This window comes from Saccopteryx leptura, chromosome 1 (genome assembly GCF_036850995.1).
Source record: "Saccopteryx leptura isolate mSacLep1 chromosome 1, mSacLep1_pri_phased_curated, whole genome shotgun sequence".
Taxonomy (NCBI): Eukaryota; Metazoa; Chordata; class Mammalia; order Chiroptera; family Emballonuridae; genus Saccopteryx; species Saccopteryx leptura.
In genome coordinates this window covers 258,607,163-258,625,473 of record NC_089503.1, presented here as the reverse complement: position 1 = coordinate 258,625,473, position 18,311 = coordinate 258,607,163, and the positions used below count along the sequence as shown (strand labels likewise).

At 44.9% G+C, this 18,311-nt stretch overlaps 1 protein-coding gene and 1 pseudogene across 1 annotated transcript; one reads left to right on the top strand and one right to left on the bottom strand.

The window, feature by feature from the left end:
- The first annotated feature begins 449 nt into the window (after positions 1–449).
- Positions 450–11,782, top strand: SMIM7 (small integral membrane protein 7). Its single transcript, XM_066349191.1, has 5 exons — positions 450–515; positions 597–638; positions 1,098–1,150; positions 2,957–3,047; positions 11,537–11,782. Exons 1-5 carry the CDS (start codon positions 490–492, stop codon positions 11,550–11,552), a joined length of 228 nt encoding a protein of 75 aa, XP_066205288.1. The 5' UTR covers positions 450–489; the 3' UTR covers positions 11,553–11,782.
- LOC136393975 (large ribosomal subunit protein eL20 pseudogene) lies at positions 9,183–9,765 on the bottom strand (annotated as a pseudogene).
- Positions 11,783–18,311: the final 6,529 nt, after the last annotated feature.

Genomic DNA, 18,311 nt, shown 5'->3' with positions numbered 1-18,311 from the left:
CCCCGCCTCTCATGGGGCCCAGAAGAACCCTCCCCAATCAGTCGGGGTGTCCATGCGCCGGTGAGCCCACTGCATCAGGACCCATTCTCCTGTGCTGCTCAGTGGTTCAAGGCCCCGTTCCTCCGGAAGCCCCATCTGAGACTCCAGTCCTGAAGAAAAAGCTGCTCTACTAATTCGCCTGCAAGCGGGTACCTGCTAACCTCACGCCTGCGCAGCACGCCTCCAAGGAGTGACCTAATCCTGCCTTGAGATGGCCCTACCCGTAGGTGACGTCACACGGTGGCCAACTCCTGCTCCACTACACTCTTGGTCTCTTCAGCGAATAAGCGCGCTTCTTTGCCAAAGGACGAGACCCCCCCCCCCACCTTGGCCTTCGATTGGCTCAGCCCTCGCCAGTGCTGCTTCGCTATTGGCTGGTTTGTGTTCCTCTCCCCTCCCTTCTCATCAGGGCTTCCGCTTCCGGCTCTGTCGGACGTTTCGGCCGTAAAGATGATCGGAGACCTCCTGCTTTTCGGGTAATTAAAGGAATTAGAGGCTGGGCAATAGGGCTCGACCCAGTTGGGAGCGGCCTAGGTAACCTTATTCTCTTTCCTCAGGACGCTGCTGATGAACGCCGGAGCGGTGCTTAACTTTAGGCTGTGAGTAGGCCGCGAAGTACCGTAGCTCCACCCGGGGACCCGTAGCCCCGCCCCCACGACCGTGAGCCAGTCCACTGCGCAGGCCCGACTCCTTAAGTCCCAGCCTGCCCTCTGGCCTTGCTTGCAGCCTTTGGTTCTTCCCCGTGGGACTTTATGCCGCCGCGACCTGAAATCCTGACTCTCCGTTCCCTGGGTATCCCTCTGTTCGTACCCCGAAGAGCCTCAATACCCCGCCCCCAAGATACTCTTAGACCTAACTTGTACACACGGACTATCTTCTCCACTTTGTTGGTGGCTGTAATTGGTGTGACAGGTGGGCGCCCAAAGAGGGCCATCGAACCCCCGGAGGTCACACAGCAAGACAGCGGTAGGACTGAGTGTCCGTGGTCTTTTGATTCCGAGGAACTGAGTGGTCCCTGTGTCCTATCGAAAGTGGACACTGATTGCTTTTCTTTGTAGAAAGAAGAAGGACACGCAGGGCTTTGGGGAGGAGTCCAGGGAGCCTGGCACAGGTAAAACCTCCTTTTTTTGACTCTGGAATTGGTACATTTCAGAGAAAGCAGTTCTTTCTCAATTCCTACCCCAGATTTTTTATTTCTGTGTGTGTGTGAGAGAGAGACAGAGAAAGAGATGGGCATGAAGATGTGATGTTCCTTCTTCCCCCCTCTGTCACCTACTTCTTTATCCTGCCAGACCACACATAGGTTAGCACTCATCACCTCCTACAGTTATAATTTCTCTTTACGTATGCTACCTGGTTAATGTCTACCCCTCACATTTGACCTTAAGCTCCAGAGGAGTTCATTCCTGCTGTGTGATTGCTTGTTTAGTGTTTGTCCCTACTGTGAGTTCCATAGGGCAGGCATCCCTGTCTCATTTTTTCTTGTGTCCCCCACACTTGGCTCCTTCCTGAAACGATTGACCTTAATGTTGATGGCAGGAGAACTGGCTTAGAGAAGAGCCTTACTGAGTAGTGCCTCTTGTACATCCTGGGAACAAACCCGTGTCTGACATTTGAAATACATGTTGGGCCAACGCTTACAAAGGCTTTTCCACACACAGTAACTCCATCGGGTGGATAATACTGGACTCATCTAAACCGTGTTCAACAAGACCATGTGCTAATCACACACTGGCATGGTGTAACAGTACCAGGAGGCTGTCATGTTTGCTGCTGTGAAAATTTTTGAGCTCCTGCCCTGTGTTTTGTACTTACTGGACAGCTGTAGTCTCTTGATGACACTTTGGGTAGCACCCTTATAAGTCACCTAACATGGACTAGTTCATTTCATTCTGGAGGCCTGGGAAAGGGATGTGTGTAGATCAACTCAAAACCCCAGATTAAGTTTCTGGAACACAGGTCCTAGAGTCATAACGTACCACATTGCCTCCATTGGTAGCAGAGGGGACCAGAATAAGTCGTCACCAAAGCAGAATTCCTGTTTTACTTGCCCAAACTATTATGCTTTTAGTTGTAAACACCAAAATAACAGTTCAAAGTGTTTGAAGCAAATTGATATATCCAAGGGTAGAATTTGACTCCAGGCACACCTGGATTCAGGGCTCAAAGCAGCCCTCCAGTAAGTGACTATTTCCAGCTCTCTTTTTTTCTTCTAGGTTGGTTTTACTATCAGACTGGCTTGTGTTGGCCCTAGAGCAAGACTTAGCACATTTTTCTGTAAAGGGCCAGATTATATTTTTGACTTTGCAGACCATGCTGTCTCTGGTGCAACAATTCAAGTTTGCCATTGTAACTAGAAAGCAGCCATGACAATATGTAAATAAATGGTCATGGCTGTATTCCAACAAAACTTTATTTGTGGAAATTGAAATTTGAATTTCATGTAAGTTTTGTATCTCATCAAATACTCTTGAGTTTCTAACCATTAAGAAATTTGAAAAACATTTTTAGCTCTCAGGCCACATGGAAACAAGTGTTAGGGCTGGTATTGTTTCCTGAACTGTACTTTGCTAACCCCTACCCTAGAGGACTCTGTTTCTATCTTTCCAGCCCAGCCCAGGAAGCCTGGCAGAAAACAGTCGTTGGGGCAGAAGTCCTAGGGCTGACTCTCATTGGGCATATTTGGGTCATATGCTCCTCCCTGAGCCAGTCACAGGCTGGGGGCTTGGTGCTCTCACTACCAAGATTGGTGATTGGTAGCCACAGATTGAGTGTTGAGGATGAGGGTACAGGAGAGAGCCAAAGGAAAAACCAGGCTGCCACTGGAAAATGGGGGCAGTGGATTTGGGGTGGCTAGACACTGCATACACAGCAGAAATGTTAGTAGTGTTTGTAAACATACTTTCTGACTTTCCAGGTGACAATATACGGGAGTTCTTACTGAGCCTCAGGTACTTCCGAATCTTCATCGCCCTGTGGAACATCTTCATGATGTTCTGCATGATCGTGTAAGTCAGTCCTGCCCATCTCCTTCATTGTCATCCTTGGTGTCATTCTCCAGAATGACCCATCTGATGGTCATTCTTTCTTTTTTTTTTAAATTGAATTTATTAGGGTGACCCTGTTTAACAAAATTATATAGGTTTTAGTTGCCCAAATCTATAACATATGTCCATACACCATGTGATGGTTCTCTGTTTTCTCAGTCTGTACTTTGGTGTCACGCTTTCTGCTTTCAAAATAAGAACTTTCAGCCCTGGCCGGTTGGCTCAGCGGTAGAGCGTCGGCCTAGCGTGCGGAGGACCTGGGTTCGGTTCCCGGCCAGGGCACACAGGAGAAGCGCCCATTTGCTTCTCCACCCCTCCGCCGCGCTTTCCTCTCTGTCTCTCTCTTCCCCTCCCGCAGCCAAGGCTCCATTGGAGCAAAGATGGCCCGGGTGCTGGGGATGGCTCTGTGGCCTCTGCCTCAGGCGCTAGAGTGGCTCTGGTCGCAATATGGCGACGCCCAGGATGGGCAGAGCATCGCCCCCTGGTGGGCAGAGCGTGCCGGGTGGATCCCGGTCGGGCGCATGCGGGAGTCTGTCTGACTGTCTCTCCCCGTTTCCAGCTTCAGAAAAATGAAAAAAAAAATAATAATAATAAGAACTTTCAGGGGCAGGGGAGGGGCACAAAAAAAACCAGATAGAAGGTAACGGAAGACAATTTGACTTTGGGTGATGGGTATGCAACATAATCAAATGTCAAAGTAACCTGGAGATGTTTTCTCTGAACATATGTACCTTGATTTATCAATGTCACCCCATTAAAATTAATAATAAATTTATTTTTATTGAATTAAAAATAAATAAGAACTCTCCAAGCTTGAGAGGAAATGAGTTTGTAGGGCTTAGCTATGCCACCACAGTCCAGGCTAGAGCTTGGATTGGAACATGGCATTCTCCAAGCCCTGACTGAGCCTGTGGCCCAGTCATCTCTTGCCAGTTCTGCTGTACTTAGTGTATCCTTGGCGTCTGTCAAGGTGAAAAATTGTTGGATGGCCACTGTGCTGCTGGGTCCTCCTCCTACCCTGCTAGAATCCAGCAAAAGTGTATTCAGACCTTATTTCTGTTTTTATGCCCTTTAAAATTTTTTTTTTGTTTTTATGCCATTTTTTATTTTCTCACTAGGCTAAAAAAGTCCAATCAGATTGGTTTTGCCTCCATAATGCCAATACTGCTATTAATGAATCGTAAGACTCAGAGCTAACAGACTCAGAGGAAGGGTCTGCAGTTTTGTGCCGTGCCGAGTCCATCTCGTATGCTTCCCCAAAAAAGGAAAAGAATGAGTAGTTGAGGTACTGAATTCGGAGTTGTTGGGTGGTCCAGCTGGCAGTTTGAGGAGATGTTTCCAGGACATAGGAGTAAAAGAAGAGTAGAGGAAGTGTAACTAGGACTCACAGGAAGGGAACTCACTGAGAGGCAGCTTCTCTGGCCTTTGTCTCTAGGTTCCTAACTATCCATTCATTCATTTATTCATCTACAACTATCTATGGTGGGCTGTGCTCTGGAATTACAGCTAAGACCAAGACAGCCATAGTCCCTGCCTTAATGAATGTACAGTTTAACTGGTGGAACATGGACAGAAAACAAATAGGAAAAATCGGTTGTGAGGTGCCAAAAGGGAGGGAGTCTCCCAGTTTAGGAGGCAGCAAGAAAGAGGCTCTCTGATGACATGCCATTTAAATTGAGGCTGACCAGAAGAAGCCCAATCTGCAGACCTGGGGAGAGGCAAGGTAGCACAGGAAGCAGCAAGTGCAAAGACCTGGGAGCAGGAAAGAACATGGTTTGTCTTTATCATTCTATTCTTTTATATTCGTTGGCTTTATTGTCCTTTTGCCTGACTAGCTTCCTTCAGTGCTGATCTTCTGGCTTGTAACCAGGATGGTAGCCTCTGGCTCTGTGATCTCTCAGCTGAGTCCTAGGCAAACTAGTCAGTAACCCAGTGTTCTGATTTCATTTCCTGGAACTAAAGTGTGATTGACCCAGTTAGGGTCATCCAGTTCTAGTTGGATTGAGAGTTCCTCATTCCAGACTAACCACTGAGGTCAGGGTTCAGCAAGCCAAAGCCCAAGGACCATATCTACTCCCTGTCTGTTTTCATGAATGAATTTTTATCGTGTCACACAGCCATACCCACAACTGTGACTGCTTTTGTGCTAAAACAGTTGGGGCATTGTGATATAAATGCCTGGGCCCACAAAGCCTTAACTCTTTAACTGTGGCCTTTTTTCTTTTTCTTTTTTTCGATTTATATATGTATACTGGGATGATATAACAACTCATTCCTGTAGAGACTTTAAGACAAGTAGGACAGGGCATTTCTTTTTTTTTTTTTTTTTTGTATTTTTTCTGAAGCTGGAAACAGGGAGAGACAGCCAGACAGACTCCCGACCGGGATCCACCCAGCATGCCCACCAGGGGGCGATGCTCTGCCCATCCGGGGCGTAGCTCTGTTGCGACCAGAGCCACTCTAGCACCTGAGGCAGAGGCCATGGAGCCATCCCCAGCGCCCGGGCCATCTTTGCTCCAATGGAGCCTCGGCTGCAGAAGGGGAAGAGAGAGACAGAGAGGAAGGAGAGGGGGAGGGGTGGAGAAGCAGATGGGCGCTTCTGTGTGCCCTGGCCAGGAATCGAATCCAGGACTTCCGCACGCCAGGCCGACACTCTACCACTGAGCCAACCGGCCAGGGCCTAACTGTGGCCTTTTATAGTGTGCTAACCCCTGACCTATGCCAGTTCTTCCTGCAGGGGTCATGACTGAGGGAATATTCTCACCAGAAATAGCTGTCAGGGAGGCAGTGATTGGTTTTTCCAGGATATTAAAACACTAGAAATCACCTAAATGTCCAAGAACAGGGGAAAAATCAGGGAACTTAATTATTATTTACTTATTCATTTTAGAGAGGAGAGACAGAGAGAGAAGGGGGAGAGGAGCAGGAAGCATCAACTCCCACATGTACCTTGACCATGGAAGCCCAGGGTTTTGAACTGGCGACCTCAGTGTTCCTGGTGGATGCTTTATCCACTGTGCCACCACAGGTCAAGCCAGAATCAGGGAACTTAAAGGGCACTCGTATAGCCAACTGTCATGATGCCAACAGTGATGATGTGCCAGAAGGTTATGTCTATACTGAGGAATGTTCTGAGAGTAAAGAACCTGTATGCATACCCTGGCTTTAGTTGTGATTTGAACATAGAAAATGTTAAGTAGGCCCTGGCCGGTTGGCTCAGCGGTAGAGCGTCGGCCTAGCGTGCGGAGGACCCGGGTTCGATTCCCGGCCAGGGCACATAGGAGAAGCGCCCATTTGCTTCTCCACCCCTCCGCCGCGCCTTCCTCTCTGTCTCTCTCTTCCCCTCCCGCAGCCGAGGCTCCATTGGAGCAAAGATGGCCCGGGCGCTGGGGATGGCTCTGTGGCCTCTGCCCTAGGCGCTAGAGTGGCTCTGGTCGCAACATGGCGATGCCCAGGAGGGTCGCAACATGGCGACGCCCAGGATGGGCAGAGCATCGCCCCCTGGTGGACAGAGCATCGCCCCTGGTGGGCGTGCCGGGTGGATCCCGGTCGGGCGCATGCGGGAGTCTGTCTGACTGTCTCTCCCTGTTTCCAGCTTCAGAAAAATGCAAAAAAAAAAAAAAAAAGAATAAAGAAAATGTTAAGTAAATTCTGAGTGAGTGCTGAAGTCTGTAATGGAAATACTTCTAGCATAGGAGTTTGAAGGGTCTACTCCAGACTGTTCGTGGAGGTTACTGTATCAGGACCTGAAGGTTGTTTTGCTATTTCCTGCTTCCACTTCTGTATTGTTTCAGCTGGGCTACTTTGGAAATTTTAAAGTCATGAAAAACTGGCTTGACTAGTCGTGACTCAGTGGATAGTACATTGACCTGGGATGCTGAGGTTTCAAGTTTGAAACCCACGGTTGCTGGCTAGAGTGCAGGCTCCCCAGCTTGAGCATGGGGTCACTAGGTTGAGCTTGAGATCATCAACATGAGCCCATGATCTCAGGCTTGAGCCCAAAGGTTGCTGGCTTGAGCAAGGGGTCACTGGCTCATCTGTAGGCCACCGTCAAGGCACGTATGAGAAGCAGTCAATGAACAAGTAAAGTGATGCAACTACAAGTTGATGCTTCTCATCTCTCTTCCTTCCACTGTCTCTAAAAAAACATAGTCATGAAAAACTTTAAATTGCAGAAACATGTCTGAATGTTTAGGAACCGAGAGTACTGGTATCTATAAGTTACTTTGAAATACATCAGAAATGAGGTAGACAGAAGCTAGTCAGGCAAGAGGACAATAAGTCAATGGACATAGAGGAACAATGGTAAAAACAAACCAAGCTCTTGCCTTTGCACATCCTGCTTCTGGTGCTGCCTTACCTATCCCCTGCTCTGCAAATTGCTTCCTGTCATTCTTGATTTAAATGGATAGATGTGTAGTAAAGCAAAGTGCTAATTGTGGAATATAGGTGCTGTGTTAGTGCATATTTACTGAACTGTTCTCTTTTCTGTTTGTTGAAATCTTTATAACAGAATATTGAAAAGAAGCTAGGAAGAAAATGAGGGTGTCAAACCACAGAGAAGTATAAATAAGTAAAAAGTGGAAGTTGATTTTACAATTCAAGATTTTATAGTGTATTCACAGGGTTGTGCATTCATCACTGCAAGCTAATTCTAGAGCATATTTGTCACCCCAAAGGGAAACCCTGTACTCATCAAGCAGTCCCTCCCGTTTCTTCCTGTCTCCAGCCTCTGGTAGCCACTTGTCTACTTTTTGTCACTATGGATTTGTGTGTTCTGGTCATTTCATATGAATGGAATCATGTAATATATGGCCTATTATGTCTGGCTTCTTTTACTAGCTTGTCTTTTAATTTCTTCAGTGTTGCAGCATGAATTGAGACTTCATTCCTTTCTGTGGCTGAATAATTGTCCATGGTATGGATATGCCACAGTTTGTTCATCCACTCGTCAGTTAATGGTTTTTTGGGATGTTTCCCCTTTTTTGGCTGTTATGAATGATACCAATATGAACATTTGTGTGCAAGTTTTGCAGGTTTAAGTTTTCAGTTCTCTGGTATATACCCAGGAGTGAAATTGCTGGTCATACAGTAACTCTATATTCATCCTTTTGAGGAAGTGCCAGACTATTTTATAAAGTAGTTGCAACAATTTACGTTTGCATCAGTAGTGTGTGATGGTTCTATTTTCCCCACATTCTTGTCCGCACTTGTTGTGGTCATTCTTTTTTTTTTTTTTAAGTGAGAGGAGGAGAGATAGGCAGATTCCCGCATGCACCCTGACCTGGATCCACCCGGCAACCCCTGTATGGGGCTCATGCTCGAATCAACTGATCTATCCTCAAAGCCTGAGGCCAACGCTTGGACCAACCAAGCTATCCTGAGCACCTGGGGCTGACACTTGAACCAATTGAGCCACTGGCTGCAAGAGAGGAAGAGAGAGAGAAGGGGGAGAGAGAGGGGAAGAGAAGCAAATGGTCACTTTTCATGTGTGCCCTGACCGGGATTGAACCCGGGACGTCTGCACACCAGGCCAATGCTCTATCTGCTGAACCAACCAGCCAGGGCCAGTCAGCCTTTTTTATAGCCATCCTAGTAGATGTGAAGGTTGATTTGCATTTCTCTGATAGTTAATGATGTTGAGCATCTTTCCATGTGCTTATTGGCCATATGTATATCTTCAGAGAAATGTCTATTTTGATCCTTTGCCCTTGTTTTTATTTTTCCTTAGCACCCCAGTTTTCCCAAGGAGTTTATTTGGGTAGACCAGGGGATAGGGAAGCCCTGCATTTAAAAGAAGGTGTTGGGCCTAACCAGGTGGTGGCACAGTGGATAGAGCGTCGGACTGGGATGTGGAAGGATCCAGGTTTGAGACCCCAAGGTCGCCAGCTTGAGCGAGGGCTCATCTGGTTTGAGCAAAAAGCTCACCGGCTTGGACCCAAGGTCGCTGGCTCCAGCAAGGGGTTACTCGGTCTGCTGAAGGCCCACGGTCAAGGCACATATGAGAAAGCAGTCAATGAACAACTATGGTGTCACAACAAAAAACTGATGATTGATGCTTCTCATCTCTCTCCATTCCTGTCTGTCTGTCCCTGTCTATCTCTGCCTCTGTAAAAAAAAGAAGAAGGTGTTGGACCTCTTGGTGGTGACATGTAGCTTGTGCTGGTGAGCAAGGACCTAGTGGGGCAGAGGAGCTTGTTCTTGGAGTCGTGAAACTTCTTGACTGCTGGTAGGCAGCTCTTGCTGGTCGAGATCTCCACTTTTATGAACTGGATTGAATGGGCACCAGCATGGTGCCAGGACCCCATGTCTCAGTAGCACAAAGTGACAGTGCCCATAGTGATCAGATTCTGTACATTTTGTGGGGTGCCACTGCAGGAGTCATAGTGCAGCCTGATGCCACGGTTCTTCTCCCAAAGGGGGGATTTTTCAGACACCTGCCTACAGTAGACAATTTCCCTTGTAGATTTCTTCATTTTCTTCAGTTGAGACACAGTACCATAAGCGCAATTTGGCAATGACATGGTTAGGTGCAAAGATACACATGTGGTAGAGGGGCTATGTGTGACACTTGGGGGGTGGGCAAGCAGCACCCCACCACCTTGTACTCTCATAGTGTGCCCAAGGACTTTATAATGTTCTCTGTGTTTGCTACCACCCACAAAAGCCCTTTGCCCATTTTTTTATAAATAAATTTTTATTTTAATGGGGTGACATCAATCAGGGTCCATATATTCAAAGAAAACATGTCCAGGTTATCTTGTCATTCCATTCTGTTGCATACCCATCACCCAAAGTCAGATTGTCCTCTGTCACCTTCTATCTAGTTTTCTTTGTACCCCTCCCCCTCTCCCTTCTTCCCTCCCCCTGCCCCCCCTGTAACCACCACACTCTTGTCCAATGTCTCTTAGTCTCGTTTTTATGTCCCACCAATGTATGGAATCCTGCAGTTCTTGTTTTTTTCTGATTTACTTATTTCACTCCGTATAATGTTATCAGGATCCCACCATTTTGTTGTAAATGATCCGATGTCATCATTTCTTATGGCTGAATAGTATACCATGGTGTATATGTGCCACATCTTCTTTATCCAGTCTTCTATTTCTTTTTTTTTTACAGTGATTAAAGCCTTTAAGCAAACTCTTGGCCAATACAGCAAGAATCCATAAAAGAGTACCTTTGCCCATTTTTTAATTGGTTTATTATTGAGGTGTAAGAGTTCTTTTTATACTCTGGATACCAGTCCCGTACCAGATACATGACCTACAAGTATTTTCTTCCAATCTGTGGGGTGCTTTCACTTTTTGTTTTCTCTGCGAAGGGGAGAGATAGAGGGACAGACAGAAAGGGAGAGAGATGAGAAGCATCAACTTATACTTGTGGCACTTTAGTTGTTCATTGATTGCTTTCTCATATGAAGCCAGCGACAGTGGGGTCGTGTCTATGATCCCATGCTCAAGCTGGTGACCCCTGCACTCAAACCAGATGAGCCCGCACTCAAGCCAGGGACCTCTTCGTTTTGAAGAGGTGTCCCAGGTTGATGCTCTATTTACTGCACCACAGTGTCCCAGGTTGATGCTCTATTTACTGCGCCACCACCTGGGACCTCTTCATTTTGAAGAGGTGTCCCAGGTTGATGCTCTGTTTACTGCGCCTCAGTGTCCCAGGTTGATGCTCTATTTACTGCGCCACCACCTGGTCAGGCTGTCTTCACTTTTCTTGATAGTATCATATGAAGCACAAAATTTTTAATTTTGATGAAGTCCAGTCTTTTTGTTGTTGTCATTAAGAATTTTATAGTTTTAATTTTAATAATTAGGTCTGTGGTCCATTTTGAGTTAACTGCTGTATATGGTGTGAGGTAGAGATCCAACTTCATTCTTTGGCATGTGGAGATCCAGTTGTTCCTGCACTGTTATCTTTCTTTAACCTTTTTATTTTGGAAGAGTTTAGATTTATAGAAAAGTTGCAAAGATAATACAGAGAATTCCTGCATATGTCTTTTTAACAGCTTTGTGGTGTTCTCAATAGGCCTCTGTCATAAACTTTGTACTCATTCCCAGATTTAAGGGATATCTATTAGTTTTCAAGCCTTTTCTTCTCCAGAGTGTCTGTAGTAAATAGAGTTCACTGTAATCATTTGTTTACTCAAGGTCTTTTGGATATGAAAGTTCCCACTGACTTACAGTAAGAGAGAAAAGACAAAAATAAAATGTTACAGATTTGTATGAAATGGATAATTCTTTAAAGAGTTACATTTTTCATTTAAGTGTATAGTTAGGTAGTAGTAAGTATAGTCACAGTGCTGTATAACAGAAGAGTGTTCCTTATAAAATTAGAAAGTGATCTAAAATAATCTTAATAAAAGCAACATAAAATATATTCTAAACGTGTTTTCAGAGTGACAGCTCCCCATTCTCACTGACATTTCTGCCTTCTGATTTTTCCAGGCTGTTCGGCTCCTGAGCTCCAGATATGGAACCAAGAACACACCTTCCTAGATGTCAAGTTTCTCCCCCCCCCCCCTCCCCGTTCCTGACAAATTCAAGAATGTTTTTGACTGGAAAACTGGTGACCTTCCCAGAAAGCCCAAGCTCGTGGTGGGTGGGAAAAAATGGTCGCCAAGATGTGCATGGCTTCCGGACCACATCAGTTTTCTTTTTAAAGATATTTTCACATTGGTCTCTGCATTGAAACATTGTCTACTTAAGGAGTTTCAGGAGGGTTTATGTAAGGGACTGTGATAACTTTGAATAGAATAGAGAGTATTTCTAGATAGTTCTTTCAGATTGGAATCCCTCTTCCACCAAGCTTTCTCTAGAAACACGTTTCTATTTCTTGGTTTATTTATTTCTTTTTCTTTTTATTTTTTTAAATCTATATTTTCTGGGTTTGCTCACTTTTTTTTTTTTTTTACAGAGACAGAGAGAGAATCAGAGAGAGGGATAGACAGGGACAGACAGACAGGAACTGAGAGAGATGAGAAACATCAATCATTAGTTTTTTGTTGCGACACCTTAGTTGTTCATCGATTGCTTTCTCATATGTGCCTTGATAGGGGGGCTACAGCAGACGGAGTAACCCCGCCAGATGAGCCCGCGCTCAAGCTGGCGACCTCGGGGTCTCGAACCTGGGTCCTCCACATCCCAGTCTGACGCTCTATCTACTGTGCCAGCCTGGTCAGGCTTCTTGGTTTATTTTTAAAACCATCCTTTTGGTTAGAATTACACAGATTTTTACGAATAATTTATTTCAAAGGATCTGAAACAGAAAGGTTGGCTTTTAAGTTTGATGCAGTCTCTTTATTGGACTCTGTGAATAACAGAGTTCATTGTTGCTGGGTCTGCACCCAGGTTCCTTCTCTGTCGCAATAGGGTCTGCATGGCCACTCAATGTAACTGTCATCTCCAGGACTTTACGAGGGAAGTATTATTACTTATTTTCACAGAAGGAAGGTGCAGAGCAGTAGGCAGGGGCAGACAGGTGACTTATAAGAATATTTGCCTTGCCTTGAAAGCCCTCTGTTGAAGGGGCCATTAATTACATGATTTTTAGAGTGAGAGTGATTTATGTGATCATATTGGGGCCTAGTTCTGAAAGCTTGAGGCTTTTGGATTTGTTTTTCAAGTGAGTGATCCAAGGTTGAAAAACAATGAGCCTTATTTGAACATTTTGCACAGAAGCTTCTTTGAAAGAGTCCTGGTTTAATTGCCAAAATGAAATGCTGGTCAGGACCTGGATCCCACAGGCGTTTGATTTGCCTGTTGTGGTTTTGGAAATCCTGACTTGTAGGTAAACCTGATGGGAGGAACAAGCAAACATGCAGGCTTTTAAAATTAAATGCATTGAAGTTAAAACTCATTTCCCAAAAAGACCTTTTGTTACACATTTTTTAACCAAGAAGTTGATATCCAACTTGAGTCATTTTGAATTAGACTTTGTGAAATTCTTTGGATTAATTTTGGAGGCTGTCAAAAGGAAATTATTTTCCCTTTGGTTTTTGCTCAGTAAGTGTTGGACAGGGATTGGGCAAATATGATTTTGACCTAGCTGTTCCTAGAAGAATTAAAAGAGCCAGTGATGCCCTGGCCGGTTGGCTCAGCGGTAGAGCGTCGGCCTAGCGTGCGGAGGACCCGGGTTCGATTCCCGGCCAGGGCACACAGGAGAAGCGCCCATTTGCTTCTCCACCCCTCCGCCGCGCTTTCCTCTCTGTCTCTCTCTTCCCCTCCCGCAGCCAAGGCTCCAATGGAGCAAAGATGGCCCGGGCGCTGGGGATGGCTCTGTGGCCTCTGCCTCAGGCGCTAGAGTGGCTCTGGTCGCAATATGGCGACGCCCAAGATGGGCAGAGCATCGCCCCCTGGTGGGCAGAGCTTCGCCCCATGGTGGGCGTGCCGGGTGGATCCCGGTCGGGCGCATGCGGGAGTCTGTCTGACTATCTCTCCCTGTTTCCAGCTTCAGAAAAATGAAAAGAAAAAAAAAAAAAAGAGCCAGTGATAATGGTGGGGTTTTGTTAGACCAGGGTCAAGTCCTCTTGTACTGCTGCTCAGCTAATGTCATCCTACTTCATTTCTTCTATAGTTTATTCCCTTGTCATATCCAGCCAAACATCTCCCCTTGGTTTGTAAGTTGCAGAGAACGTGACTTCTGAATTGAGTTTCGCCCGGGCTTGTGTTCTTGCAGCAAGAATGAACATGCTAGGATCTTGGCTGGTCATTCTTCAGGTGTGTGAATGGTGCAGGGAAACCTCTGCATTCAGACCTGCAGAGATGTTTCAGTGGAACAAGGCATTTGTGTGTCATGGGGATAAATCTTTTTCAGAAAAGAGAATGGTGTCATTGAGATTTTGTTTCAATAATTGTATTTTTCTCCAGAGAACTGTTATCTCATTATTAAGTTCTTATAAGCAGCATAGTTTTGGGGGGTGTATATTGTTGTCTTCTCTACATTTTAAAAATCACATCTCATGGATCTTTAGGAAATTTTTCAAGAACGCCCACTAGCAACAAAGCTTATCAGAGTTTGAATTTTGGGTGTATAGAATCCCAACATTGAACTGCTCATGTTCAGGGTCACTTAGATATGAGTTCAAATGGCATCTCTGTTCCTTGTTGGGGCGACTTAGGCTGATTTCTTCCCCTCTGTAAGACTCATTTTCCATATCGAAAATGGGCTTGCAGGTCACACCTACCTAGGTTTGTTGTAAAGTTTGGTGAACTTGAATTTGGGCTGGGTGCTTGACCCGACGCCTGGTAACCAGTAAGTACTCGATACCCGTGGGTGTCTTCACTGCCATGTTTTCTTTCTTGCCTAGATTAATTCAGTCAGTCCACACCTGCACCATGAGAATGTGATCACAACAATTTTAAAAATTGGGAACAATTTCCAGCATGGAACATTTTTTCCCATCTTCTCATTGCCTTTCCAGTGTTTCCCTTGTATCTTTTGGTATATACCATATAGCAAGGCAGTTCCGGTTCTGCTGTTTTCTTTTTTTGTGTGTGACAGAGAAAGAGAGAGGGACAGATAGGGACAGACAGGAAGGGAGGGAGATGAGAAGCATCAATTCTTCATTGCTGCTCCTTAGTTGTTCATTGACTGTTTTCTCATATGTGCCTTGACCGGGGGCTATATAACAGAGCTAGTGATCCCTTGCTCAAGCCAGCTACTTTGGGGTCATCGTGTCTATGATCCCACACTCAAGCTGGATGAGCCTGCACTGAAGTCAGCGACCTCAGGGTTTTGAACCTGGGTGCTCTGTGTCCCAGTCTGATGCTTTATTCACTGCGCTACTGCCTGGTCAGGCTCTGCTATTTTAATTTTTACGTCACTTCCTTCATATTTTCTGGGCTGCCAGGAAGACTTCATGGTTCTCATTTTGAATGACTGTACAGAGTCAATAAATCTCTCTTAGGCCCTCTCATTTGACTCGATTTGTACCTTGTCTGCTGTTATAAATGTTACTGCTGTCACCAGTTGTTACGCCTGTGCTGGCTTCCCTCACTGGTACTTCCAGAAGCACTCAGGAAGGCTACATCATTATGTATCACCATTATGGCTTTAGTGGCTTCCATTTATTTTGTTTTCGTTTCTTACTACCAATGCATGTTTATTGGACAGCAATCATAAAACAGACCTTGTTTCTATATTTTTTGGTACAGTATCATTCTTAATAACTGTAAACTAGCCATTGTAAGGATGTGGTTATTAATTTAATACAACTGATGGAGACTTGAGCTGTCTCCATTTTTGGTCTATTACAGATGACACTGAGTGGACAGCTCAGTGTATCATTCCTAATAGCTTTGAGGTTACTTTTAAAAAGAGATCTACCTTGATCATTTTAGGCTAAAAACCCCAAAGAAAAGTGTGTCTTGGACAGCTTGCATCCTTTTCTTATTTATTGTTTGTTCATTTTTATGTCCTACCTAGTTTACACATACATCCATACCAAAGAACTTGGTTCCAAATCCTATCTGCTCTGGCCAGGGTGGGTATTGGGCTACTTCATTTTGTTTAAGCTGTGAGTAAGGAGGTTTTTGACTCCACTCAGATAACTGATTCTTTGTGCAAGAGACAGCAGTTGATGTCACACCAGCTGGCTTTCCACCTTGGCCCAGAAGGAGCCTAACCACCATTGAAGTAGTAAGTCCCTCTACTACTCACCCCGGGGCGTGTTACGTGGGGTTGCTGCCGAGATGAGAAGCTGTATGTGCACGGAGAACAGAGAAGACCTCAGTTTGCAGCACCTGCCCTGGCCGCAAACTTTAGGGTTCCAACTGGAACAGCCCCATCAGGGGTTCGTATCGGAAACCTTTTGCTTCTTCCACCCTCATCATCTTGTGAATGGAACACGTCCCTCCTTTGCATGGGTTTCTCACTGCACCTCAGTTCCAGCTGCTTTAGAGTAGAAACTTGGAAACCACCAAGTCCTCCAATCTGTTTTGTAAAGAAAGTTTTATTGGTACCTAGCCATGCCCCTTTGAAAATGTGTTGTCATGTGGTCGTGGCTATCTTGGCTGCTTTTCTGCCACAATGGGAGAGTTGCCGACAGATCGTCCATCACACAGAGCTGAAAATATTGCCCATCTGGCCCATTTAAAGGATAACTTCCAGCGCCTGAGCCAGGGGATGATGGATAATCTTAAGATGCTCCTTTCCCACAAAGCCACTCAGGTGGAATCATTTGTGTGCCTTGTCTTGATTTTAATGAAGACCTTTGCAAATATGTTTTCAAACTTGCTGAAAATCGAGCCAGATATCTTCAGGTGATGTGGTTAATAGACCAAAACCCGATTTTATGTCTTTCAATAGTTAGGGGTGAGGTTCCTCCTGGACTCCCTGGGATTCTTCTGAGCAGCAGCTCAAAGTGACAGTGGGACTAGCTCTCTGAAATGCTTCGAGCTGCAAAGCCAGCGAGACTGTCATTAGTGAAGCATTTTCATTTCATCTGTTCCATTATTTCCTTCTTAACCAAATTTAAGTTTATGAAATATTGTCAGGGCTCCTGATGTTTTCCTGTGTTGATGAAAGACATAAACTGTTTGCACATAAAGCAAAAGTCATGCTATTTTTAAAAAATATATAAATTTGGTTTGGGGGTGTGTTTTAACCATTCCCTTAATTTTCATTATTATGCATAGGAAAGCACTTGAATGGCTTCAAGCCCCCCTCTGGCACTTGAGTATTCCTGGAAGTAAAAGTTTGGTGTTAGTCAGTGTTCTTGGAAGAGAAATCGCGCAAAAGGGTCTGTAGCAATTTAGAAATTCCAAGTCCACCTTTTACGAAAAGAAATGGCAAGAATTCATCATGTGGCTCATGGCTTTTTGTTTTGACTTACACCAGGGTTCAGCAAACTGCTGCCCACGTCTGGTCTGCCACCTACCTTATCACAGGCCACAAGAATGAATGGTGTTTACCTTTGTAAATGGTTGGAAAAGAAATGAAGAAAATGAAAGAAAATTCAAGTTTCTTTGTGTATAAAGTTTTATTGGAACACTGCCATGCCCAATTGTTTATGTATCATTGGGGCTGCTCTCTAGCTGCAAAGACAGAATTGAGTCCTTGCAATTCTTTATGTAAAATGTCCAAGCCTGTAAGAATATTTTATGAGTTTATTTGAGCCAAACTGATGACAATTGCTGGGAAACAGAATTTCAATGGATTGAGAAAATGCTCCAGAAAATGGCAGTTTTGCACCTTCTTTTATACATTAGATTCATATCCGTTGGTGATAGATTAGACAGGTGGGAGAAAGCAGAGGGGGGAAATCTCTGGGATGGCTAAAGCAAAGGGGATAGATACTTGTTCATATGTGGATAAAAGATGGTTAACAAGATCATAATAACAATGAGGGGCTCTGTGGCATCCTACTCTGGTGGAAGATTGTGTCTTGAAGGCTCTGGAAAAAAAGAAATTACCGCCCTGGCTGAATGGCTCGCTTGGCTGGAGCACTGTCCTGCAATGCAGAGGTGGCTGGTTCGGTCCTTGGCCGGGGCACATACAGAAACAGATTGATGCTTCTGTCTCCCCCTTACCCCCTTTCCTTTCTCTGGAGTCAATAAAAAGAATAAAAAAATAGGAAAAAAAAAAAAAGGCAACAGAGAACGTTTAAAAAAAAAAAAATTACCCTGATATCCCAAAGCTGTGTTGTCAAGGTAAGAAACACCCAAACCTGTAAAAAAAAAAAAATTTATGAGTTTATTTGAGCCAAAATGTCAACAATTGCCAGGAAGCAAAATCTCAATGGATTGAGAAAATGATCTGGAAAATGACAGTCTCACCACTTATTTTATACATCAGAATCAAAGGGGAAGATGTAAGAGGGTCCCATGAAATCCATTGGTGATAGATTAGGGAAGTGGGAGAAAGCAAAGCGTGCAAATCCCTGTGATTGGTTAAAAGGTAAAAGGAATTGATACATATGTAGGCTGGGCATAAGATAGTTAAGTTAGTTAACATGATGATAACGGGATTTGTGGTTTCTACTCTGGTGGGTGGTGGTGCCCTGAGGGGTCTAGAAAAGACTACCTTTACATTTTAAAGATATTTATTTAAAGGTAAATTATTGTAGTCTGACCAGGTGGTGCAATGGATAGAGTGTTAGATTGAGATGTGGAGGACCCAGGTTCTAGGGCTCATTTGTTTTGAGCAAGGCTCACCAGCTTGAGCCCAAGGTCGCCGGCTTAATGAGTCACTCGGTCTGCTGTAGCCCCCCCCCCCCCCCCA